Source organism: Harmonia axyridis, chromosome 7 (genome assembly GCF_914767665.1).
Source record: "Harmonia axyridis chromosome 7, icHarAxyr1.1, whole genome shotgun sequence".
Lineage (NCBI taxonomy): Eukaryota > Metazoa > Arthropoda > Insecta > Coleoptera > Coccinellidae > Harmonia > Harmonia axyridis.
In genome coordinates, this window is record NC_059507.1 from 3,762,285 (window position 1) to 3,789,631 (window position 27,347).

The 27,347-nt window shown below is 32.7% G+C and overlaps 2 protein-coding genes across 3 annotated transcripts in view; one reads left to right on the forward strand and one right to left on the reverse strand.

Moving 5' to 3' along the window:
- Positions 1-10,502: 10,502 nt before the first annotated feature.
- Positions 10,503-16,008, forward strand: LOC123685231 (zinc finger protein 711-like). The gene is made up of 3 exons (XM_045624852.1): positions 10,503-10,833; positions 13,474-15,177; positions 15,432-16,008. The coding sequence occupies exons 1-2, from the start codon at positions 10,724-10,726 to the stop codon at positions 14,684-14,686; spliced, it is 1,323 nt and encodes a 440-aa protein (XP_045480808.1). The 5' UTR covers positions 10,503-10,723; the 3' UTR covers positions 14,687-15,177; positions 15,432-16,008.
- A 10,414-nt stretch (positions 16,009-26,422) lies between these two features.
- The window catches only part of LOC123685257 (amyloid-beta-like protein), a 138,763-nt gene continuing 137,838 nt past the window's right edge, over positions 26,423-27,347 (reverse strand). For both annotated transcript variants that reach the window (XM_045624901.1, XM_045624902.1), the window contains exon 9: positions 26,423-27,228. In XM_045624901.1, the coding sequence (XP_045480857.1) occupies positions 26,971-27,228 (258 nt within the window). In that variant the 3' untranslated portion in view covers positions 26,423-26,970. The remainder of the gene's footprint in view (positions 27,229-27,347) is intronic.

A 27,347-nucleotide genomic window follows, 5' to 3' on the forward strand; every position in this document is an offset into this window, starting at 1 on the left:
TCCCAAGATGAATATTAACCTGCGATCAGATTCTTCCATAGACCTATAACAACATGGACTGGCCCTCACGTGGCTTCTACTTGCATCGCTTTGCAGACTATCAAAGAAAGAGAGGTGTTGGGAAGGATGGAGTCATTGAATTAATGGCAACACATGCGAATATACTATGAGAAAAACGCGTTTTTAATTTTTTTTGGAGAAATACTGAGTTTTTTGCATGACTTGATTGTTGAAATGGCTATGGGAATAAGGCGTTTTTAATGAGAAATATTGAGTTATTCAGATGAAAATAGTATTGAAATAGCTTAATATGGCTATGGGAATAACGGACCCTTATTTTTTTTAAAGAAAAATATTGAGATATTCGGATCAGAATTGTATTGAAATAGCTTAACGATTCACATTTAGGGACTGTATGGTACAGATTTTCATGATATCTAAAATTTCTTCCAGAAAAAGGTGAATTTCATTGAGTGTTATCTAAAAGAAGATAGTTTTTAATTTCTATTCCTGAGTTTTTATGATTGATATTATATCAATAATATTATGGATAATTAAATTTACATTCGATATAATGTAGCTACAAGTTTAACTGAATTTTAGGGAGTTCAAAATTTGTAATAAATAAAAACACAAGAGAAAATTTATGATATTTTTAAAATTTTATATATGTTGTCTTCAGAAGAAGTAGCCCAAATATTTTGAGAAATAGACTGAGGAAATAGTAAGTGCTATTAGAATACCAGTGTTGCTAATCGGTGGATTTTTATCCAACTTGCGGGTTTTTTTTGAGCCTATCCGTTTTTTTTCGATTTACTGATTGATGCAACCATATCTTTCAAACCGGCCCGACATCTATATTTCGGGCCGGTTTGAAAGATATGGATTTCTTCAAATATGGTTATCATAAGTTACTAAGAGACCCTAGGCTTTGAGGCATATTGCTTTCACAGGCTAATACATTCTATTGAGAATGCTTTAATCTGATGAAATATGTTGTAATGTTGATTAGTTATGAATCAAGGAATATTTTGAATCTGGGTTTTATTATGTGCATTAACATTTCCATTTCAACTCTTCAAGCATCTTATGAACCATTCCTAACAACTAAACCTAAGTAAGAATTCAGTGGCGTTTATGCACTCTCTTGTTAGTTCTTAGTTAAGGCATGCGCACGTGCTCGAACCACTTTCTACTTGTTCCATACTTTGATGTTTGACATTGATATCGATTGTGAAAAAATTAAATTTATTTTTTCAGATACACCTAATAATTTTCATCGATTAACACGAATAATGGCACATATAATGATAGAAATTGGTACTCGTTAATATTGAAATTCTATGCGGCGGCGGCGCACGCGCACTTCTATATTTTACCTAAGCTTTTAGTTCTTAGTTAATGGTGGATTTATGCACTGTAGCTAAGAACTAAGACTAAACCTAAGAACTAAGAATTGAACGTTAGCAAATCAATGAGGGCGTTTATGCACGTTTCCTAAGAACTAACACAAGCAGGCCAACTGTTAACTAAGAACTAAGGGCTCAGGTAAAATATAGAAGTGTGCGTGCGCCGCATAGAATTTCAATATTAACGAGTACCAGTTTCTATCATCTCATGTTCTTTATTCGTGTTTATCGATGAAAAGTATTAGGCGTATTTGAAAAAATTAAATTTAATTTTTTCACAATGAATATCAATGTCAAACATCAAAGTATAGAATAAATAGAAAGTAATTCGAGCACTTGCACATGCCTTAACTAAGAACTAACAAGAGAGTGCATAAACGCCACTGAATTCTTAGGTTTAGTTCTTGGTTCATAGTTCTTAGTCTTGAGGTACGGTGCATAAATCCACCATAAAAGTTGGTCAACTTTCTGGTGTTAGTGTTAGTTCTTAAGTAAAGTGCATAAACGCCCTCATTGATTTGTTAGCGTTCAATTCTTAGTTATTAGTTCTTAGGTTTAGTCTTAGTTCTTAGGAATGGTGCATAAACCCACCATAACCCACAATCCACCTATACATGTATTGCAGGAACCTATAGGCAAACCAATTCGTTAAATATTAACCCTAGATGTCAGCCCCAGTGAAACCATATTGCAAATATTGTTAAATTAATATTCGGCATTCGTTGTAAACCAGAAAAAGCCAGTCTAATGTTTTCTTCAACTTGAGTCCATGGAAAATATCCAATTTTTTGAGTTTTTTTGAACTTTCTTTGAACTAGTGAATTTGTTTCGGAAGGCGCAAATTTTTTCAGATTTTTCAGTGAAGTAGCATTGGTAACACTGATTTCAATTTATAAGTTCTGTGGTTCTATGTCCCAATTCGCCATTTTATATAAGTTTGTCTATGGATGACAAAGTTGTTATTTATTCGTGGAGAGCGTTGTGGGTATATCATAGAGAAATTAAGAATTTTTTTGTCTATTGAGAACATTATCTTATTAGTCGGGGAAAACAGACAAGCTTCATGCTATCGTGCACAGTAGAGATAATACAAAACAAACACAAATAAATTGAGAATTTACGAAGTTTTGAAGTCAGAAATGGAAACATACTCAAAAATTTTCCTTGATGAAAATAATCATTACAGAGTAAAGATGGAAATGGGAGAAGCTGATGATAGCTATGAAAAAGGAAACTCATTTGACTTGGAGTAAGCATTAATCATTTTTTCTTGATACTGTAGACCAAATTTTAACTTTTTTCATAATGAAAATTATTTCTTGAAAGAACATGGCTTATTGTCTCTTCATTTTAGTAGATGTGTTTTTGCGATTTTGAAAGTTTCAAATATTTCTAAACTGGTCTTAGTCTTATGGCTGGTTTATGTACCATTCCTAAGAACTAAGAACTAAACCTAAGTATTCAGTGGCGTTTATGAACTCTCTTGTTAGTTCTTAGTGAAGGAAAGCGCACGGCCTCGACCTACTTTCTATTTGTTCTATACTTTGATGTTTGACATTGATATTGATTGTGAAAAAATTTAATTTATTATTTTTCAGATACACCGAATACTTTTCATCGATAAACACGAATAACAGAACATAAAACGAAAGAAACTGGTACTCGTTAATATTGAAATTCTATGCGGTGCATGCGAACTCCATTATTTTAACTAAGAGCTTAGTTTTTAGTTAAAAGTTGATCAACTTTCTAGTGCTAGTATTAGTTCTTAGTACTTAGGTAAAATGTATAAACATCCTCATTGATTTGTTAGAGTTCAATTCTTAGGTTAAGTCTTAGTCCTTAGTTCTTAGGAATGGAGCATGAACCAACCATTAATTTCTTGATTTTAATGAAAAATGTCAGAATATGTTGACCATCTCTTTTTTTCCGAATAATGTAAAATATTTAGATACAATTCAATAATAGAGAAAGAAAGAGAAAAGTTTATTGATGGCCATCTACCTGAGGTCCTTCAGCCTATTACACTGCATATACATAAATATTAAAAAAAAAAGTACATTATGTATTTTCTAATGCTCTAAATAAAGTCTGTGTAGGGTGTTTTCTAAAAGTTGTGTCATCGAGATCTTTAAGGTTATTGAAAAACTTTCTGTTGAAAATACAAAATCAAGAATCAATTGGTTCACCTTGTTCTTGAATCGCTTGGTTTGGCGGGTTATGCAATATATTGTTGGGATGTCTGATTTTTGAGATGATCCTAAGTGCCGTTGTCCCTGCCACCTTGAGATTTTTACTGCTGAAGTTCTACAATTTATATTTATATTGGGTGTTCATATTCAATTGAAGGTCGACATATGCTTTTATAAATTTTTGTAGCATTTTGGATGGTTATAACTTGTTTTTTATATGTCAGTTTGGCAAAGTATTTGGCTCTATAGTGATAGTTTTCTTTTTTACTAGTTTCGTTTGCATGTTGAAATTCAGTTTATTATCAATCTGTACACCCAAACATTTCATTGAAGTAGAAATTTTTCCCTTTGGAATAATTAATTTTGTTGCATGCATTAATCCAGTTCTCTCTAAACTGCTGTATCATATTTTGAATATTTTTATTATACCTATTTATGCCTCTTTTGAAGTTTGAAATTGTTTATGAGATGTTTTTTGGTATATAGCTGTTAATGTTACTATAGAGTATTCAAGATGTTGACATGAATTTGCCTATTAATTTCGTATTATAAAAATTTTTATTTCATCATGTATTAGCGTTTGAAATAACTTCTATGGGTTTTTTTTGGATGTTTCGGACATTTAATTGATCATGCCATATGGTCTTCTGTGCCACAAGACAAGCACTTCGGAGCATTATTGGTTTTGTACTGAGACATATTATGTGGTCCTTGTCATTTTCAAGTATTTTGGTGAATTTGTGCATGAATCTTTTATGGTCGAATTGTAAACATTTGTTGGAAGGTATAGGAGTTGGGTCTGGAGGATGGCTGGGATATACCAAATAGTGTTGATTCATGAAAAATAATCCATTATTCAAAAGTGCTTCAAATGATTCAATTTCACCCATAATTATTCTAATAAATCTTGTGGGTTTTGATTGGGCTCTTGAGATTATCCTTTTGCAGTATCTATGGTTTGTGATAAAAGATGCTGACTTATTTCTTCTTCTTTTATACACGTTTCCATATTTGAAATCACCATAGAGTAAGTTTGTTGAGGCTCTCTTCTTGTATTTGTCGGTTTTTGCGATGTTGTTTTCTTGTAACTGACTATTTTTTTCGCCTTCTTTAGCTCTGACAGGGCTTGTTCCAATTCCTTTTTATTAGTATTGGATTTGAGGATAAAGCGGAGAATGGTTTTGAGAATTATATCTCTGGACATAGGAAATATCGTATTCCAAATGGTCGACATTTGTATTTTATCTATTTCATTGTTTTCAGAATTAATATAAAATAAATTCGAATATTCCATCTTCTGGATTTCATTCATCTTGGCCTAAAGGTTTCTGTTTATTATTTTGGTTTATTTGTTTTGGTTTTCGATGTTTCTTGTTGTTGATTATTTTTTGTTGACATGGCGGATGTTGACTGTTCATTATTTTCTTTATCAATTTCCATTGTGAAGGAATGTTTTGATTCATTCCTGGATCACTTTTGAATGTAAATTTCCAGTGTTTGTTGAAATAGTTTTATCTTCAAATCTCTTATAATTGAAAATGTTACAATTATTTTTTTTTGTTCTAGTTTTCAGTACACAATTGAGGATAAAAAGAATGAAATCATGGATATTGTTCAGCATTACACTGATGAGAATGGAATGAGATCGTCTCTTGAATATGAAAGAGGACAGTTTGCTTTCAACCAGAAAAGCAATGTCAATGGGGATATAGATGCTGTCCATTTGAATAAAAGTGAACATAAATGTCACTTAAGTGAGTTTGCAGCCGATCAGAAAAATAACCTCCAAATGCATATAGATTCTGTCCATTTCAAAATGAAAAAATTTAAATGTCACTTATGTGAGTATGCTGCAAGCAAGAAACAAACCCTTCAAAATCATATAGATGCAGTTCATTTAAATAAAAGAGAACATAAATGTCACTTATGTAATTATGCAGCAAATCTGAAACATGACATCATAAAGCATATAGATTCTGTCCATTTGAATAAAAAAGAATATAAATGTCACTTATGTGAGTTTGCAGCCAATCAAAAAAATAATCTCAAAAAGCATATAGATTCTGTCCATTTGAATAAAAAAGAACATAAATGTCACTTATGTGAGTTTGCAGCCGATCAGAAATATGTCCTCATAAGGCATATAGATTCTGTCCATTTGAATAAAAAAGAACATAAATGTCACTTATGTGAGTTTGCAACCAATCGGAAACATGAACTCAAAAGGCATATAGATTCTGTCCATTTGAATAAAAAAGAACATAAATGCCACTTATGTGATTATGCAGCCACTCGGAAAGATTATCTTAAAACTCATATAGATTCTGTCCATTTGAATAAAAAAGAACATAAATGTCACTTATGTGATTATGCAGCCAGCCGGAAAGTTGATATCAACATTCATATGGATTCTGTCCATTTGAATAAAAAAGAACATAAATGTCACTTATGTGAGTTTGCAGCCAATCGGAAACATGAAATCAAAAAGCATATAGATTCTGTCCATTTGAACATAAAAAAATTTAAATGTCACTTATGTGAGTATGCTGCAAGCAAGAAACAAAACTGTCAGAGTCATATAGATTCTGTCCATTTGATTAAAAAAGAACATAAATGTCACTTATGTGATTATGCAGCCAACCAGAAGATTAACCTCAAAAGGCATATAGATTCTGTCCATTTGAATAAAAAAGAACATAAATGTCACTTATGTGATTATGCAGCCAACCAGAAGATTAACCTCAAAAGGCATATAGATTCTGTCCATTTGAATAAAAATGGATAATTTAATATAATATATAATAATATAATAATGGAACATAAATAACACCTATGTGATTATGCAGCCAGCCAGAAAGTTGATATCAAAATTCATATGGATTCTGTGCATTTGAATAAAAGTGAACATAAATATCACTTATGAGATTATGCAGACAAGCATAAGTTTTTCCTCAAAAGGCATATAGATTTTTTCCATTTCAATGAGAAAGAACATAAATGTGACTTACATGGGTATGCAGCTAATCAGAAAAATAACCTCAAAAAGCGTATAGAATCAGGAAATGACCTCGAAAAGCATATAGATTCTGTCTATTTGAACATAAAAGAATTACTTATGTGATTATGCAGCCAACTGGAAAGTTTACCTCAAAATTAATATGGATTCTGTCTATTTGAATGAAAAAGAATATAAATGTCACTGTGAGTATGTTTAAAGCGTGAAAGAATTTCTTAAAAGACATATAAGTTGCATCAGTAAGATGATAAAGTGAGCTAGGAAAACAACAAACCTGCAAAATTGACAAATAGAGGTGCAGTAAACATTCCAGTGGCGTGGTTAATTGTTTCTTAGTAAGGATTAATATTACAAAATCGATATTTAACTTGAATATAAAAAATAAGTAAATTATTATATTTCTATGTATGTCTTCTCAAGAAGAAAATGAAAAGAAGCTAGTTTCATAATTTTTTTAAGGAATAATTTCCAATTTATGAGTTATTTTAGTAGATTTCTTATGTAAACAATATACAGTAAATAAACTCTCGTAAAATACAATGTTTTTAATTAATTAGTAATAAATAAATATACCTCATTTCTTACATAGTTTCAATAGAATGAAGAATTTCCCAAGATGAATATTAACCTGCGATCAGATTCTTCCATAGACCTATAACAACATGGACTGGCCCTCACGTGGCTTCTACTTGCATCGCTTTGCAGACTATCAAAGAAAGAGCGGTGTTGGGAAGGATGGAGTCATTGAATTAATGGCAACACATGCGAATATCCTATGAGAAAAAAGCGTTTTTAATTTTTTTTGGAGAAATACTGAGTTTTTTGCATGACTTGATTGTTGAAATGGCTATGGGAATAAGGCGTTTTTAATGAGAAATATTGAGTTATTCAGATGAAAATAGTATTGAAATAGCTAAAATGTCTTCCAGAAAAAGGTGAATTTCATTGAGTGTTATCTAAAAGAAGATAGTTTTTAATTTCTATTCCTGAGTTTTTATGATTGATATTATATCAATAATATTATAGATAATTAAATTTACATTCGATATAATGTAGCTTCAAGTTTAACTGAATTTTAGGGAATTCAAAATTTGTAATAAATAAAAACACAAAAGAAAATTTATGATATTTTCAAAATTTTATATATGTTGTCTTCAGAAGAAGTAGCCCAAATATTTTGAGAAATAGACTGAGGAAATAGTAAGTGCTATTAGGATACCAGTGTTGCTAATCGGTGGATTTTTATCCAACTTGCGGGTTTTCTTGAGCCTAGCGGATTTTTTCGATTTACTGATTGATGCAACCATATCTTTCAAATATGGTTATCATAAGTTACTAAGAGACCCTAGGCTTTGAGGCATATTGCTTTCACAGGCTAATACATTCTATTGAGAATGCTTTAATCTGATGAAATATGTTGTAATGTTGATTAGTTATGAATCAAGGAATGTTTTGAATCTGGGTTTTATTATGTGCATTAACATTTCCATTTCAACTCTTCAAGCATCTTATGAACCATTCCTAACAACTAAACCTAAGTAAGAATTCAGTGGCGTTTATGCACTCTCTTGTTAGTTCTTAGTTAAGGCATGCGCACGTGCTCGAACCACTTTCTACTTGTTCCATACTTTGATGTTTGACATTGATATTGATTGTGAAAAAATTAAATTTATTTTTTCAGATACACCTAATAATTTTCATCGATTAACACGAATAATGGCACATAAAATTATAGAAATTGGTACTCGTTAATATTGAAATTCTATGCGGCGCACTTCTATATTTTACCTAAGCCCTTAGTTCTTAGTTAATGGTGGATTTATGCACTGTAGCAGAACTAAGACTAAACCTAAGAACTAAGAATTGAACGTTAACAAATCAATGAGGGCGTTTATGCACGTTTCCTAAGAACTAACACTAGCAGGCCAACTGTTAACTAAGAACTAAGGGCTCAGGTAAAATATAGAAGTGTGCCATCGGCCATCGCCGCATATAATTTCAATATTAACGAGTACCAGTTTCTATCATCTCATGTTCTTTATTCGTGTTTATCGATGAAAAGTATTAGGCGTATTTGAAAAAATTAAATTTAATTTTTTCACAATGAATATCAATGTCAAACATCAAAGTATAGAATAAATAGAAAGTAATTCGAGCACTTGCACATGCCTTAACTAAGAACTAACAAGAGAGTGCATAAACGCCACTGAATTCTTAGGTTTAGTTCTTGGTTCATAGTTCTTAGTCTTGAGGTACGGTGCATAAATCCACCATAAAAGTTGGTCAACTTTCTGGTGTTAGTGTTAGTTCTTAAGTAAAGTGCATAAACGCCCTCATTGATTTGTTAGCGTTCAATTCTTAGTTGTTAATTCTTAGGTTTAGTCTTATTTCTTAGGAATGGTGCATAAACCCACCATAACCCACAATCCACCTATACATGTATTGCAGGAACCTATAGGCAAACCAATTCGTTAAATATTAACCTTAGATGTCAGCCCCAGTGAAACCATATTGCAAATATTGTTAAATTAATATTCGGCATTCGTTGTAAACCAGAAAAAGCCAGTCTGTTTTCTTTAACTTGAGTCCATGGAAAATATCCAATTTTTTGAGTTTTTTTGAATAATATATGTTTCTATGAACTAGTGAATTTGTTTCGGAAGGAGCAAATTTTTTCAGATTTTTCAGTGAAGTAGCATTGGTAACACTGATTTTTATTTATAAGTTCTGTGGTTCTATGTCCCAATTCGCCATTTTATATAAGTTTGTCTATGGATGCAGTGCTGCCAACCCTACCTAAATTTAGGTAGATCTACCTAAATTCGAACTAATCTACTTATCTACCTTTTTAGAACTCGATCTACCTTAATTCAGCTCCGCGCGAACTTTACGGTTTTAGATCAACGACAAACCGTTTTACCAGTAACGTGACTATGAAAAAAATCTATTCCTTATTAAAGCTCTCACATCTTAATTTTTACGCACGCCATTAGATACGAAGATCTTCGGAGATCAGCGGCGGAGTTTCAGAAACATACAGATGCAAAGAAAGGACTGAAATGGGTAATAAACTAATAAATAACGATGGCTGCGCCTCAATACGCACTTGCTTGATAGAAAAATAGCGATAGTAAATATGGTTGCATGTACGTAGGAAAAATAGATAGGTTCGTATTGCTCGCAGATTAATTGAATCGATCCCTATGCTTAAAAAAAACAGAATAAAATAAGATCGTCGAAAGGAATGAGATGAGACCCTCTGAATGCATCAAAGGCTGCCGTCGGGAAGCAATAAAAGACCCTTTTGGATGTTAAAATAATAAAAGTTTTTGGACAACAAGCGTTTTCTTGCAAATTATCCACATCTGTTGAAAGGAAATATTTGAAAGACTATTTATTCTTTCGTGTTCAAGTAGTAAAGAGAACAACTTCCTTCAAAGCAGGCTGTTTTAGTAGAATTGCTGAATCGGGATATTGCGATTTTGACGAAACAGAAAAGGTGTCGTTTTGTATAGGTAAGTTTTTTGCTGAATTTATCGAAAATATGAGTGCCAGTGATAGTGGAGGCGAAGGAACAAGTCGTGGTCCATTACCGAAGAAAAGAAAGTATTACCAGACCTATGGGAGTGATTGGGAAAAATTATCATTATTTTATATATATTTAAATTTTAATTTTAAATTATTACATAAATATATTTCTTTGTTTTTCATTTTTTTTTATTATGTAAATTCTTATATTTTTTTATTAATTCATCAATATTTATCATTAATAAAGTATAATTCTATGGACTCAGTTCTTTCAAAACTCCTTAAAAAAAGGAAAAAATAATCTACCTAAATTTGGCAACATCTACCTAAATTTCGAACCTCTATCTACCTTTATTTGAGCTCAGTGGGTTGGCAGCACTGTATGGATGACAAAGTTGTTATTTATTCGTGGAGAGCGTTGTGGGTATATCATAGAGAAATTAAGGATTTTTTTGTCTATTGGGAACATTATCTTTTTAGTCGGGGAAAACAGACAAGCTTCATGCTATCGTGCACAGTAGAGATAATACAAAACATACACAAACAAATTGAGAATTTACAAAGTGTTGAAGTCAGAAATGGAAACATACTCAAAAATTTTCCTTGATGAAAATAATCATCACAGAGTAAAGATCGAAATGGGAGAAGCTGATGATAGCTATGAAAAAGGAAACTCATTTGACTTGGGGTAAGCATTCATTATTTTTTCTTGATACTGTAACCAAATTTTAACTTTTTTCATAGTGAAAGTTATTTCTAGAAAGAACGTGGCTTATTGTCTCTTCATTTAAGTAGAAGTAGATAGGAAAAATCGTATTCCAAATGGTCGACATTTGTATTTTATCTATTTATTATTATTATTATAAAGTACAAATGAGTTGAGATAAATCTATATAACTCAATGCAAAGAAAAATAAAAAAAAAATCACAAGTTGAGAAAAAACAAACAAAAGAAAATGTCTTGGCCAATCATCATTCACACCTCCACGCATCCCACCTATTCTTGAAGACGTTCACACTAAAAGCGTTCACTATCCCGGAGGGTAGCCCATTCCAAAGCAGAAACACTCTGTTCGATATGAAATACTCCCGCCCTCGGGTGAAAAATTGCTCTCTCTTTAATTTATAGTTGTGTCCCCTCAGTTGATTCCTATTGAAAGTGAAAAGAGAGGATAAATCCACTCCTTAGAACCCTCTTATAGCTCGGAAAGCAGTGATCATATCGCCCCTAACTTTTCGGTCTGCGAATTTATCTAGTTTCATCATGGATAACCGTTTCTCATAACTTGGTCTTATATTACCAAAAGGAATCCGGGTCGCCCTCCGCTGCACCTGCTCCAACAGAAGTTTATCTTGCCTAAAAGAAGGATGCTACACCGGTCCAGCGAACTCTAGTATCGGACGTATGTAAGTCTTATACAATGAAGACAGGGTCTGGCAGCTACACCGATCGAAGCATCTTTGAATCATGTACAGGGATTTCTTGGCCTTGGTTGTACAATGCAATATATGTGAACTCCATGTTAGGTTGCTATCCACTGCAACACCCAAATCATTATGTGAGTCGCAAGATTCTATCGGATATCCATCGAAATAATACTTCATTCTGGGGTTGTTTCGACCAAGATGTAACACTCCCACTGGTGGAAGATACTTTATGTCGGATAATAGTTCAATATCATCAACAAGTATCAGATCTGGTGTAGTTGGGGTCTGATTTATTCTGAATCTGGTTGCCTCATTGACAACCTGATTAAAGTTACTTTTGTTTAACATCTCAATAAAGCGAAAAGCAGGAGAGCCATGTGAAGGCAGATTCTTCGGAGGCCACTCGCGAATATCGCCGAAATTAAAGTCACCAGTAATTATCACGTTTTTCCTATTTAAAGACATATTTTCTAAATAGTCAAATATCAGTTGATCATATATAGAAGCGCGTGGACGATAGATGCAGCCTACACTAAGTGAAATATCCTTCGATTGGATTTCAATGAAAATATTATCTAGGCCCGGCGTATTGAGGGAAAATTCAGTCACATTCTAGGATTTCAAAATGTCATCAAGAATATATGTACATACTCTAGCGAGACCAGGGGTAGTTACACTGTCACTACGATGGATAGAAAAACCAGGTATTTTGTAACAACCATCAGGGATTCAAGGGTGAAGCCAAGTTTCTGTAATAAAGATGAGAAATGGGCGCATTTCTCGAACCAAGACAAGTAGCTCATTAAATTTTGCAGGTAAGGAGGCAAGATTCGAGTATATGATAGGCCATTCAATTAGATGTCTCTCTAGTTTTTTTGTTCCCGTGTATTCGCACTATTCACCGCCACAATAGTTGGTATGCCTTTAATGTATTTAATGGTTAGATCGGTTTCACCTGCCAACCGTCTTGCCTTCAATTCCATTCGAGCAGCTTGAAGTTCTCTATACTGCTGTGGCGTTTTGTCGTCCGTTTTATGATTTCATTCATTTCATTTCATTGTTTTCAGAATTAATATAAAATAAATTCGAATATTCCATCTTCTGGATTTCATTCATCTTGGCCTAAAGGTTTCTGTTTATTATTTTGGTTTTCGATGTTTCTTGTTGTTGATTATTTTTTGTTGACATGGCAGATGTCGACTGTTCATTATTTTGTTTATCAATTTCCATTGGTAAAGGGATGTTTTGATTCATTCCTGGATCTTTTATTAATTGGGGTTGTTTGAATACGATATCAGGAGATTTATAATCTTTTTTTTTTCTTTCTATCTATGGCGTTTTTGGTTGACTTTTTCTTTTGTCTTTTACGCTTTGAATCTTCCTGGTTTTTAGGTACATCTCCTCCTTAATCGAATTTGTTTACTCATAATAATCACTTTTTTAAAGAAATTCTCAAGGCGCGTTGAAATTATTCACATTTTCTCACCATGAAGGTTTAACACGAACTGTTTAATATTATTTTCTTTATTTCGCAATAAATCAGATACACTAGGATACACAGATACAAGATACTAATTTTCCAAATATATTTATTTTGAAATTGTGTAAATTAGATCTTGAAGATTTCAATAGTTCCTATGAAATAAAGTCTAATCTATTATATTATGTGATATTGAAATTTCTATTTCAAATCCTCTAACTACGAAAATCAATGTAGTCAAGCAACAATACTTTTTACAAAGATGTCACACTTTGTGAAATATTCCATTGAAATATCATTTTGAAAATTCGGTTTCTTAGAAGAACACTTTTGAATGTAAATTTCCAGTGTTTGTTGAAATTGTTTTATCTTCAAATCTCTTATAATTGAAAATGTTACAATTATTTTTTTTTGTTCTAGTTTTCAGTACACAATTGAGGATAAAAAGAATGAAATCATGGATATTGTTCAGCATTACACTGATGAGAATGGAATGAGATCGTCTCTTGAATATGAAAGAGGACAGTTTGCTTTCAACCAGAAAAGCAATGTCAATGGGCATATAGATGCTGTCCATTTGAATAAAAGTGAACATAAATGTCACTTATGTGAGTTTGCAGCCGATCAGAAAAATAACCTCAAAATGCATATAGATTCTGTCCATTTGAACATAAAAGAATTTAAATGTCACTTATGTGAGTATGCTGCAAGCAAGAAACAAACCCTTCAAAGTCATATAGATTCTGTCCATTTGAATAAAAAAGAACATAAATTTCACTTATGTGAGTTTGAAACCTATTGGAAAAATCACATCGAAAAGCATATAGATTCTGTCCATTTGAATAAAAGAGAACATAAATGTCACTTATGTGATTATGCAGCCAACCTGAAGATTAACCTCAAAAGGCATATAGATTCTGTCCATTTGAATAAAAAAGAACATAAATGTCACTTATGTGAGTTTGCAACCAGTCGGAAAAATGAACTCAAAATGCATATAGATTCTGTCCATTTGAATAAAAGAGAACATAAATGTCACTTATGTGATTATGCAGCCAACCTGAAGATTAACCTCAAAAGTCATATAGATTCTGTCCATTTGAATAAAAAAGAACATAAATGTCACTTATGTGAGTTTGCAACCAGTCGGAAAAATGAACTCAAAATGCATATAGATTCTGCCCATTTGAACATAAAGGAATTTAAATGTCACTTATGTGAGTATGCTACAAGCAAGAAACAAACCCTTCAAAATCATATAGATGCAGTCCATTTAAAGAAAAGAGAACATAGATGTCACTTATGTGAGTATGCTGCAAGCAAGAAAAAAACCCTTCAAAGTCATATAGATTCTGTCCATTTGAATAAAAAAGAACATAAATGTCACTTATGTGAGTTTGAAACCTATCGGAAATATGACATCAAAAAGCATATAGATTCTGTCCATTTAAATAAAAAAGAACATAAATGTCACTTATGTGAGTTTGCAGCCAACCAGAAGGTTAACCTCAAAAGTCATATAGATTCTGTCCATTTGAATAAAAAAGAACATAAATGTCACTTATGTGAGTTTGAAACCTATCGGAAATATGACATCAAAAAGCATATAGATTCTGTCCATTTAAATAAATAAGAACATAAATGTCACTTATGTGATTATGCAGCCAACCAGAAGGTTAACCTCAAAAGTCATATAGATTCTGTCCATTTGAATAAAAAAGAACATAAATGTCACTTATGTGAGTTTGAAACCTATCGGAAATATGACATCAAAAAGCATATAGATTCTGTCCATTTAAATAAAAAAGAACATAAATGTCACTTATGTGAGTTTGCAGCCAATCAGAAACATGACCTCAAAAAGCATATAGATTCTGTCCATTTGAATAAAAAAGATCATAAATGTCACTTATGTGAGTTTGCAGCTGATCAGAAATATAACCTCAAAATGCATATAGATTCTGTCCATTTGAACATAAGAGAATTCAAATGTCACTTATGTGAGTATGCTGCAAGCAAGAAAAAATCCCTTCAGAGTCATATAGATTCTGTCCATTTGAATAAAAAAGAACATAAATGTCACTTATGTGAGTTTGCAGCCAATCTGAAAAGTGTCCTCAAAAGGCATTTGAATAAAAAAAAAAAAAAGAACATAAATGTCACTTATGTGAGTTTGCAGCTGATCAGAAAAATAACCTCAAAATGCATATAGATTCTGTCCATTTGAACATAAAAGAATTTAAATGTCACTTATGTGAGTATGCTGCAAGCATGAAACAAAACCTTCAAAGTCATATAGATTCTGTCCATTTGAATAAAAAAGAACATAAATGTCACTTATGTGATTATGCAGCCAACCTGAAGATTAACCTCAAAAGGCATATAGATTCTGTCCATTTGAATAAAAAACATAAATGTCACTTATGTGATTATGCAGCCACCCGGAAAGATTATCTTAAAACTCATATAGATTCTGTCCATTTGAATAAAAAAGAACATAAATGTCACTTATGTGCGTTTGCAGCCAATCAGAAACGTGACCTCAAAAAGCATATAGATTCTGTCCATTTGAATTAAAAAGAACATAAATGTCACTTACATGAGTATGCAGCCAATCAGAAAAATAACCTCAAAAAGCATAGAGAAATGACCTCCAAAAGCATATAGATTCTGTCCATTTGAACATAAAAAAATTACTTATGACGATGTCGTCAGATGGAACCAGCATGTGGACAGAATGAGCCTAGACAGAATGGCAAAGATCACCAGGGACAACAAACCCCTCAGATGAAGACCCATTAGATGACCACCAAAGCAATGGTGAGATAGCTGGCAATCCACGTCACAGGAAACGTAGACCAGAGAAAGCAGGCCAACCAAAGTTTTGAAGAAAGGAGCCATACAATTATGGTATTGGGAAATGTGTTACTAAAATAATAATGATAATAATGAATACTATACAGCAAATTCCTACCCTTTATAGATCTGGAGTTATGAATTTTTGACTATGTTATTTGAGTTTTGAAGCCCTGATTCAAATCTCTCTGTCAGATATTAATCATATTTTTTTTATGTTCATATTTATAATATATTTTTTTTCCATATGTGCTTGCATATTTGATGATTAAAGGTAATATAATAAACCCTTGTATAAAATTTGCACTAATTTTTCTAAAACCGTCAGAGTAAAGGAAGATGTATACTTTTGGAACGTAAGGCTGAATTGTCCTTTGATAGGAAAAATTTAGCACTTTCATCCCCAATAACACTCACTATATCCTCAGTCTATTTCTCAAAAATATTTAGGCTATTTTTTCTGAAGATAACAGATATAAAATTTTAAAAATTTCATACATTTTCTTTTATGTTTTTATTTATCACAAATTTTGAATTCCCTGAAGTTCAGTTACACTTGTAGCTACATTATATTGAATATAAATTTAATTATCTATAATATTATTCCTAAACTGGACTATCTAAAAACTCTGGAATAGAAATTAAAAAATATTTTTTTTCAGAAAGCACGTGTTTATTAGTTGAACTTCAAGTTCGAACTTACTGGCATTAATCTCGTGCCTTCTGTCTATCAATTAATAATAAAATCGTTCCTTAAATAATCTTATTTATCAAAATAAGCCAATTTCTTCAACGACAACGTACTAATTTGAATGACAATTTGTTTATTTGTTTGGATTCCGAACACTGACAGGAGAACTGAAATGGCGGTGTGTGACGTCATCACTAATAGAGCGTAATGAGACCATTCAGAAGGAAACTAAGTGCAGATTTGTATGCGGTTCAGTAAAATGCTCTTTCTTTCAGTCTAATTTTTTTTCTCGAATTTTATCTTGGCATTTTATGAGTTGCCTGAAAATAAATACTATTCTCATATTTGGTTCAAATTTCTAGGAACGAATCAAATATGTCTTGAATATTCGTCAATATGTCGTCTAATAAGAAGGTCGATGCGAGCGTTGCTCCTCAATCTGATAATTCTAAATGCGGATATTGCAAAAACAACGTAGTGAAAAGTTGTGTAAAATGTGGTGTATGCTCCAAGTCATTTCACCCTAGCTGTGGGGTAAAATTTGGCAAATGCTGTGGAGAAACAATGATAGTCCAGAGTGTCACCGATACAAAGGAATCTGAAAATTTTGAAAAATCAAGTGGTATCAATAACGATTCTACGATGAAGGATCTGATGATCAAAATTATTGAAGAATTGGAGGCGAGAAATCTTCTACTAATGGAAAATACTTCGCTTCTGAAAACTAAAATTTCCGATATGGAAAATAAATTAAATGAAAAAGATGTTCAAATAACCACATTGAACAAAAAACTGAAAATTCATACACATGTGCCAATAACTGATAAGGATGTTTTGATTTCGACTGCTATGATTCCTGATGTGAATGCGTCAACTAATGATCGGGAAAGTGTAAAGAAACAACTGAACTCTACACAGATGCAGAAGAGATCGGCGCTTACAGTAGGCAGTAATACTAAACAACAACAAAAGAATAAGGTTACATCGAAGAATGTAAACAAAGCAATTCAAGAGGCGAAGGATATACAATTGATGAATAAATACATCGAGATGGAAAAAGACGTTCCACGAGAGAAATCTGAGGAAGATAAATTGGAATGGAAAATTCAGTCTAGGAAGAGATCTAGATCGCAGAGGACACTTGTGGTGGGAAATTATGGTGGTCCATCTTCGGTGGAAGGTATTGAAAAATACAAGGCATTTCATGTGTCCAATCTGAAACCATCAACAACTGTGGAAGAACTTCAAACATTTTTAGGTAAAAACTTTACAGGAGTAAGATGTGAATTAGTCAAGTCCAGATACCCAGAAAGTTATGCTTCATTCAAAGTATTAATAAAAGAAAGTGAGTTTGAGAAAGTTCTTGTCAGTACCAACTGGCAGTGGCGGCCGCTCAGAGGAGGCAGAGGAGGCCGGGCCTCCCCAAATTTTACCGCATTATAATTCTTAGTTCAAGTCCAACTATATTATGTTAACCTAAATCAATAGAATATTCAAATTTCTGGATACTTTTTACCCCAATATTTCATCATATTTATACATTCTCCGCAACAGACTTCAAAACTGAGAAGATTGCGCATCGCTGCACCGTACTACAGGCATGCGTTGCGCTAAAGAATACAGCAGACTCCAGACGCGGGTCGCGGAGGCCCAATTCCTCTCTAGTCGCGTTTGTCTTGAACGTAGAATTTCAAATTTCTCCCGATACGAAGCACCGGCCACTCTAAATTCGAGCTGGATATCACGTGCCGGAGGCCCTGTCTCCGTTGACCGAAAGCGCCCGAACATAATCCACGGCGATTAACGATGGGTCAGCTCAGCTGTTTCTGTTTATTAGCGCCAGAATTAGGGAAAGATAAAGATAGGCCAGTACCTTTTATTCCTTTCGGCGTCTTGTTTGTGGTTTCGTGTTAGGATTGTTCGGCAAAGTTTGTAGGTAAGGAAGGATATTGGCTGGCTATTCAGATATATTTTATCGAGAAAAATGGAAACGGAAACGTCGGAAACTAGAAATGAAAATGATAGTGTCAGTAGGGAACTCAGAGTTACTGAAGATATTGTAGATTTTATTTTGATTAAAAAGTTCAGCCAAATGCCTTACGATGACAAAATTTTCATTACCAAAACTACAAAAACACCTCAGCCTGCTATGCAAAATTTAATTGTCAATTCCAGGCATAATCCTATCTATCTATCCATAATCGTTCCTTCTGCGTCCAATGGTACACTAAATGCGAGTGGCTGACCGGAAGTACAGTTCGGAATAAATTATTTTGTTGGTTTTGTTTACTTTTCTCCGACGATTCAGAAAACAATGTGTGGTCAAAATTAGGGTATTCGGATTTAAAAAATTTACAGAGGTCTATTGAAAGACATGGCAGATCAAAATCTCATTTAGGCGCATCAATTAAATTTAAATTGTTCGGAAAACTCAATATTGTAAATTCACTTGATCAGGGTCATAGGCAAACTATCATAGATCATAACGAAAAGGTCAAAGAAAACAGGGATATTTTGAAAAGATTATTTGACGCAGTTATGTTCCTTTGTTTTCAAGAATTGCCGTTTAGAGGACATGATGAAAGTGTAGATTCGGATAATAGGGGAAATTTTAAAAAGCTATTGTGTTTCATTGGCCGCTATGATTCAAAATTAGAAAAATTTTTGAATGATGCCACTGTCTTCTCTGGGACGTCAAAAACCTATTTTTTTTGCTTGGCCTCCTCTGAATGACAGCTCACGAGCCGCCACTGCCAACTGGCCAAATAGGTCAAGCGTTCATAGGTTTTTTCAGCCTCGAGCTTCATTTCTGAAGCCGACTTGAACACTTCCATGTCTAAATCTTCAGTAACCTTCTCAAGTGAAAAAGTGAATGCTGTCAAAATAATTCATCAAAATATGCGATGCATTAGTAATAAAATACTTATGCTGGATGATATTTTCTCTGATGTAAACTGTGATTTTTTACTAATTAGTGAACATTGGCAAGAAAAAGTCAATATTAATATATTAAAACTAAGAAATTTCACTCTTTGCACAAGTTACTGTAGGGTAACTATGAAGCATGGTGGTGTTGCCATTTATAAAAATGATAACTACATTCATGACATTTCTGTTGTGAATATCGAAAGTTTAAATGTTGAAGGCATTTTCGAATGTTGTTGCATTAGGATTCCGACTGAAGGTATGACAATTGCTGCTTGTTATAGACCTCCATCAGGAGATTTTGATTTGTTCTTGCAAGTTTTCAATGAATTTCTCAATTACTTATCCACTATGTCAGGTAGAATAATTATTGGAGGAGATTTTAATATAGACCTTTTGGTTCATAGCGACAGTTCAATGTTTTTCAGGGATTCTATTGCGTGTTTTAATTTTCAGTCGGTTATTTCATTGCCAACAAGAGTCACTTCAACATCGAGAACATGCATAGATAATTTTCTGATAAATTTTGACGATGGATTCAGTACTAGTCTGAAAGATTTTTTTGTTTCTGACCACTGTGCTATTTTGATAGATGTGAAATCGAGTATTTCAGAGAAAAAACATAAGCGTTCAATTTATGCCAGAGTGCATAGTGCTGAAAATATTGAGACTTTTAAATCTTTTTTATATCAAGAAAGTTGGGATGAAGTTTTTGAACATAAAAGTCCCAATATGTCTTTCAATTGTTTTTCTCAAATTATTCATTATTATTATGAGAAATCGTTTCCCATGAATAAATTCAACTCTCATTCAACTCAGAGTAAGGTCCTTTGTTCTGAATTGACAGAAATCAGAAACCTTGTTAGCCTTTTTGGTGAATTAGCCAAACAAGATGAACGTTTCAGGGGGGATTTCCGGTATTATAATAGTATGTACATGAAAAACCTATCTGAAATTCAAGTAATGCATTTTGATGCTGAAATAGCACAATCAAATAATAAAACTAAAACTACATGGCAGCTTATTAATAGAATAAAGAAAAAAAACCATAGTAAAAATAACATTGTTATTGAGGAAAATGGAGTGAGGATTTCTGAGATTACTGCGGCCAACAATTTCAATGATCATTTTTTGAATTTTACCTCACTACCAGTTGGAGTGGATACTAAATACGCAGATAATAATGTCCAATTCAATAATAACACCATGTTTATGACTCCTGTCTGTGAGGGGGATATATTGAGTTTAATTGCTAGGCTGAAAAATACAAATTCTGCGGGATTTGATAATATTTCCAATAAAATAATTAAAATATGTAAGCTAGAACTTTGCAAGCCGTTAACTTATCTGCTCAATTTAACAATTGAAACGGGTATTTTTCCGGAAAAACTCAAACTAGCCATAGTAACACCTGTTTATAAAAGGGGTGACACTAATTCTTATGAAAGTTATCGTGCTGTCAGTATTTTATCTAGTATAGGCAAAATTTATGAGCTCAAGATGAATGAACTGTTGACTTCATTTTTTGATAAAAATTCTTTATTATCAACTGCCCAACATGGGTTTACGAATAACTGTAGTACGGAAACTGCACTCTATGAGTTTTATAATGAGATTGTGGCAGATCTAGATTTTGGTATGCATGTTGTGGGTCTGTTTGTAGATTTTTCTAGAGCCTTCGATTTTGTTAACCATGAACTACTTCTGCACAAGCTGTACCGTTATGGGGTTCGAGGTCTTAGTCTGGACCTGTTCCGATCTTATCTGACAGGTAGGTCTCAGGTTGTGAAGATCGGTGGAGTTTTGAGTACCATGAGATATACTAATACAGGTGTTCCCCAGGGGTCGATTCTAGGCCCAAAGCTGTATGTAATTTTTAGTAATGATCTCCCAAAATTTTTGAAGAAGAAATCACCTTCATGTAATATAGTATGTTATGCGGATGACACAAATATTCTTGTTTCTGGTGCTGATATAGAACAAGTCAAAATCTCTGTTGCAAATACTTGCAATGATATTTTTGAATGGTCAAAAAAGAATAATTTATTGCTCAATTGTTCGAAAACTCATGCGGTACATTTCTCATTGAGGGTACCAAGGGTGATAGACAATGTAATTCCGATAGCTGATGGCGAGATTCATTTTGTTCAACACACAAAGCTTCTGGGTGTTGTTATGGATTCTCGATGTCGATGGACAGAGCACATAGAATTTTTGTGTGGTAAAATCCGTAATAGTTGTTTTTCACTCAGATTCATGAAAAAGTATTGTAGCAATACTACATTGAGATCAATTTATTTTGCTAGCATTCACTGTCACTTGAGATATGGTGTGTTGAATTGGGGTTGTGCCACTGATGTGCAGTATTCATACTGCTAAAGTACGCAATAAGAATAATTGCTGGGATTCCTTTTCGAGAATCATGTAGGTCATCCTTCAAGGATTTAAAAATACTCACTTTGGTAGGAATTTACATTTTTGAAGTTTGTAAATATGTGTTCATGAATAGATATTTATTTGTTAATGATATCAAACATTGTTATAATACCAGAGGAAAATTTTTGTTAGCACCAAAAAATCACAGTACTACGTATTATCAAAAAAATCTGCAGTATATGGGTTGTAAAATTTTCAATAGGTTACCTGTAGAAGTACAAAATTCTCCAAATTTATTTATTTTCAAGAAGAGGGTTAAGTCATTACTTTTAGATAAGAATTGCTATTATATTTCTGAGTTTTTTGAATGAATGTATTTATTTTGACGTTTTCTTTTGTTGTATGCTCTCGCTCTGTATATTTAACATAAGAAATAAAGATTATTATTATTATTATTATTATTATAATAACAAAAATGAACTAGAAAGAATTTAGGTCATTATAAAATGAAAGATTTTTTAAAATAGGAGTTTAATATTTTATTACATTAAATTTAAATTACATGGCCACAAAACATAAATGCTACGACTATATTCTAATAAGAATCAACATCTGTATAATATACTAGAAAATTCACAAAAAGTAATTCTAGTATCTAGACCCACTCAATGATTATTGTTTTTAGATTCGCAAAAATCATTCAATAGATCGCTTGAAATTTACAAAGCAGTTCCAGATACTTGAAAAATAAGACAATGATAGAAAATTGAAAATGAAGGAATGGAGAAGTAATGAGAAAATAAATTATCAAAATATACATTAGAATGATTGGGATCTCACAAATATATCACATCAATTAAATTTGAGCATACTAATTATTAAATGGTCAGTTTATTCATTTTGCTGTGATAAATTTCCACATTTCTGAGTTCTTCCGAATTGTATTGAAAGTTCAAATTTGATTGATGCAATGAAATCATTAAAACGACCAGAGATCGAAAAATGTAGGTGAGAATGTTGGAATTCTACAAGGCAATCGAACCTTAGTTTGATATTTTTTGATATTTAGATCCCTGATGATTCTTGTCGATCTAAAGCAGTAGTTAAATAGGTTCCAACCATATTCATTACTTTATTATCACTGTCATCTTGCACTTCAAAGCAAATAATTTCTTATTCAAGAACTCAATAGAAAAATGCTCCTCTTTAGAGTAAAATGTATCTTTCACAAAATACAAGCCTACTTTTTTCTATTTAGTGAAAATACTGGCTATATCATACGTCGCTTTCACATTTCTTGACGATGGTTTTCAAATAAATGTTAACAAAGGAACTGCCTTATACGATATCTACTTATAAACAGGTATGTAGTCATGAGGATTTTGAAATATGCCTTTTGTTTACCCTTCCATTTTACGATTTACCGATTTTACACGAATCAACGATTATTCTTGTAGGTATTGTGTTATCTTCTACCAGAACAGGTTTTTGCAATTATCTCTTTTGGATAATTCATTAGTGGAAAAATATTTATATTTCTCAGGAAATTCATCGATCTAATTCAAGGGTACCGAAACTCTTAGAAATTCATCATTTAGAGTTATCGTTTCCGTTTTAAGTTGGTTAGTTTTTTTCAAAAATCTTTCGAAAGAAATTCTGCCAGCTTTCTAAGCAAGGGCGTAGTTCTTTTTTTCTTGGGTGGGAGGTTATCAAAAAATTTTTTTGACGACATTGTTTTCTCATATCTATAATGTGAGAAAAATAGGTTTGATAACAAGGTTTGAACCAATTTACTCGAAATATTTTTTTTTTTATTACCAATTCGATTGTTCTTATCTTATACTGGGTGTTCCTGAATTGCAGTTACGAAGGAAAATGGGAGCTCCCATGGGTAATTTTGAAAATAAAATGGCCCATAAACATGAGCCCGCAAACGCTTTGTTTTCGAGATACAGGTTGTTTCTTGTAGTCCTACTTTTTTGTGGTGCTTAACCAGTTTATCGAATCTTTATTAATCTTCGCTACAGAGTTGGTGAATCAGTATCAATTATAGTATAATTTATTTATCACAGCTACCTAACTGGATCTTTATAATAATTTGGATTTTCCTGAGAATTACTATAGAGAGCTGTTTGAATTTTTTTCTCTGAATCGATTGCAGATACGACAAAACTACAACAAACCAAAAAGTGTAGTAATGAACCAGTGGATCACAAAAAAAAAATACTGGAGTAAAGAAGCGGGCACCCTTCCAGGAATAATTCACTCTGTAGATTTGCATTCAAAATTCGGATATCACATGATGAAAACTTCAAATTGGAATATCTATGCCAATTCAAGTTGAATATCTTGTGAAGGGAAGGTGCTTTGAGAGAAAAACTTGAACTAGCTTTGACACCTCTGTATCTCAAAAACAAAGCGTTTGCGGACTCATGTTATAGAATTACCCCCAGTGCCCCCCCATTTCTACGCCCTTGTTTCCAAGTATTATTTTGATGGGATATTTGATCCTATAATGTGGTTTTAAAAATGCTTACCATCGATCTAAAAGTTATGGTAACCCAGATGTAATTAGACGAGACATATTGAAAAATTCGAATTCTAGTTGCATTTTTAAATTGTGAAAGTAAGAAACATCTCAAAACACATGATGAAAACTTCAAATTGGAATATCTATGCCAATTCAAGTTGAATATCTTGTGAAGGTAAGGTGCTTTGAGAGAAAAACTTGAACTAGCTTTGACACCTCTGTATCTCAAAAACAAAGCGTTTGCGGACTCATGTTATAGAATTACCCCCAGTGCCCCCCCATTTCTACGCCCTTGTTTCCAAGTATTATTTTGATGGGATATTTGATCCTATAATGTGGTTTTAAAAATGCTTACCATCGATCTAAAAGTTATGGTAACCCAGATGTAATTAGACGAGACATATTGAAAAATTCAAATTCTAGTTGCATCTTTAAATTGTGAAAGTAAGAAACATCTCAAAACAGTCAATCTATACATAATGATTTGAAGGTTCCTAGCTAATAGTATCAATTGTCATTATAACAAAAAAAAGGGAATTCCTTTCTGGGCGGTTTTCATTATAGTGAATGGAACTAGCAGAACAATTCAGTCAATCAATCTAGTAGTATTTAGTATTTATCTACATTTTTTGAGCTAGATATTTCGGGTACTTGATATTGTACAGGGTGGGCAAATTTCGATGTTTTAGCACTACGACTTTTGAACTAGAGGAGATAGACGAAATCTGATACCCCATTCTCGTTCTCTCTTTCTGAGAAACTAACAAGGCTAGTATTCATTTTTGGCCACCTTCTTTTGTTTTCGAGTTATCAGCGAAAATTGGAGAAATAGCTATATCGAAAAAATCTCCTTTAATACTGACAATAGAGCTCTGAAATTAAAACATTATAGAGGCACTTTTTTACGTAGAATCCAGTGGCGTGCTCGTCTTTCCAGCAGGATTTTTAATTACGAAGCTGTGAACCAAAGATATTTTTTTTAAATGGGAACACTAGATTTCTGTGCCAATTTTTGAAAGCTCAATTTTTCCTGATTTCAAAAATATACCACATCGTATGGTTTGTATCAATAAAAATAATGGAAAATGGTCAAAAACCTTTTTTCATCTAAGAGTCTCAATATTTCTATAGTTTCAACTGTTGATGAGCATAGAAAAATTGCGTTTCCTATAACAATAGCTGTGTCCTTCCGTCAATCTGATTATTTCTATGATTTTTACTGATTTCTACAAAATTTGAATGTAGATATATTTTATGAATTTTTTATTTCAAAATGGATTCGGCTATAACGAAAAGTACCACATGATCGACTGTTTCAATCGAAAGAGTTGTATCGAGATGGATGCATTAGACTATTATTCTCATAGATATCGAGGATTTTTCTGTATTTTTCTATGCTCATCAACAGTTGAAACCATAGAAAGTTTGAGATTTTGTGATGAAAAAAGGGTTTTTGACTATTTTTTATTATTTATATTGATACAAATCATACGTTGTGGTATATTTTTGGAATCAGGAAAAATTGAGCTTTCAAAAATTGGCACAGAAATTTAGTGTTCCCATTTGAAAAAACATAACTTCGGTTCATAGCTACGTAATTAAAAACCGTTGAAAAGACGAGCACGCCACTGGATTCTTGCCTATATGATGTTTTAATTTCAGAGCTCTATTTATTAGCGAAGATAAAAATGTTTTTCGATATCGCTATTTTTCCTATTTTCGCTGATAACTCGAAAACAAAAGAAGGTGGCCAAAAATGAATTCTACCCTCGTTAGTTTCACAGAAAAATAGAACGAGAACGGGGTATTATATTTTGTCTATATTATCTGGTTCAAAAATTGTAGTGCTAAAACATCGAAATTTGCCCACCCTGTATACCTGACGAACTTAGCCAACCATCCCCTCGATTCTTCAAAATCATTTTAATTGAACTGAATGCTACATCTGGTTCCATCCAATTATAGTAAAAAATGTGAGTCACACTCGAAAAATCTGTGAAAGGGATATAATGTCAATTCTAATAAGCCTTACAAATAGGTAAGAAAAGTAAAAAGTCTTTGTACAAAAAGCAGGTGGTTTTGAACATGCATTTTTTTGTTTTTATCTAAGTCTGAAAGAATATTGGAGGGTATCATACATCTACCTATGAATATGTTTTTGATAGCTGTATTCTATTCACACAGAACACGCTATTTCTAAACCACAAATGGCGGCACCTGGCTTCAAACGTTCTAGATATTTTGTAGATAAATGGCGTCAAGCTAATCTTCCATATGACCGAAAAATTAAGTATAGTGTGAACCCTTGGAGTATCCGATATCACTTAAGTAAATTGATACAAAATACTAACACTGCTCCCTAACAGTTATCACACTTATTATCGAAATTAATATCATGATAGGATATCGCGAATACTCCAGTTAACATTGAATCATATCAACATAAATAAGAGAACTTTACATTTCAAAATATTGCTCGAAATAAAACGAAGGCTCATGCCGCTAAGTCGAAATTAAGGAATGGTTTTCTGTATCTTTATTACTCTTTTACTTCGAAATATTTATAGGTAGGGTTTTCATAACCGTTGACTTGCATGTTTGCCACGTGTCTTTCTTCCGGTGTGGCAGCTTGATCTACCTCGATGAAACCCTGGCTTTTCGGTGACCTGTTAGAGCGTCTTTTCACAATCAGGAAACCAACAGCGAACAGAGCTGTTAGAGCTGTTCCAGCAAATACCAGAGTGAAAGCTATACTTTTGGCATGTTGATGGTACACTTCTCTACGAACGGAGAATGTCTGGAAATGGACAAAAAAACAGAGTTTTCATCTGAAGGAAATTCTAAGGCCAGTTGCACCATTTGCCTAAACATTGATTATTTAAACATTGATTACTTCCTGATTTTTCTTAAGAAATC

Bases quoted from the DNA above. Each gene is read 5' to 3' on its own strand.
- LOC123685231 (XM_045624852.1), top strand. From the start codon at position 10,724: ATGGAAACATACTCAAAAATTTTCCTTGATGAAAATAATCATCACAGA. The intron at 10,834-13,473 runs GTAAGCATTCAT...TTTTTGTTCTAG, and splicing joins GGAAACTCATTTGACTTGGG to TTTTCAGTACACAATTGAGG.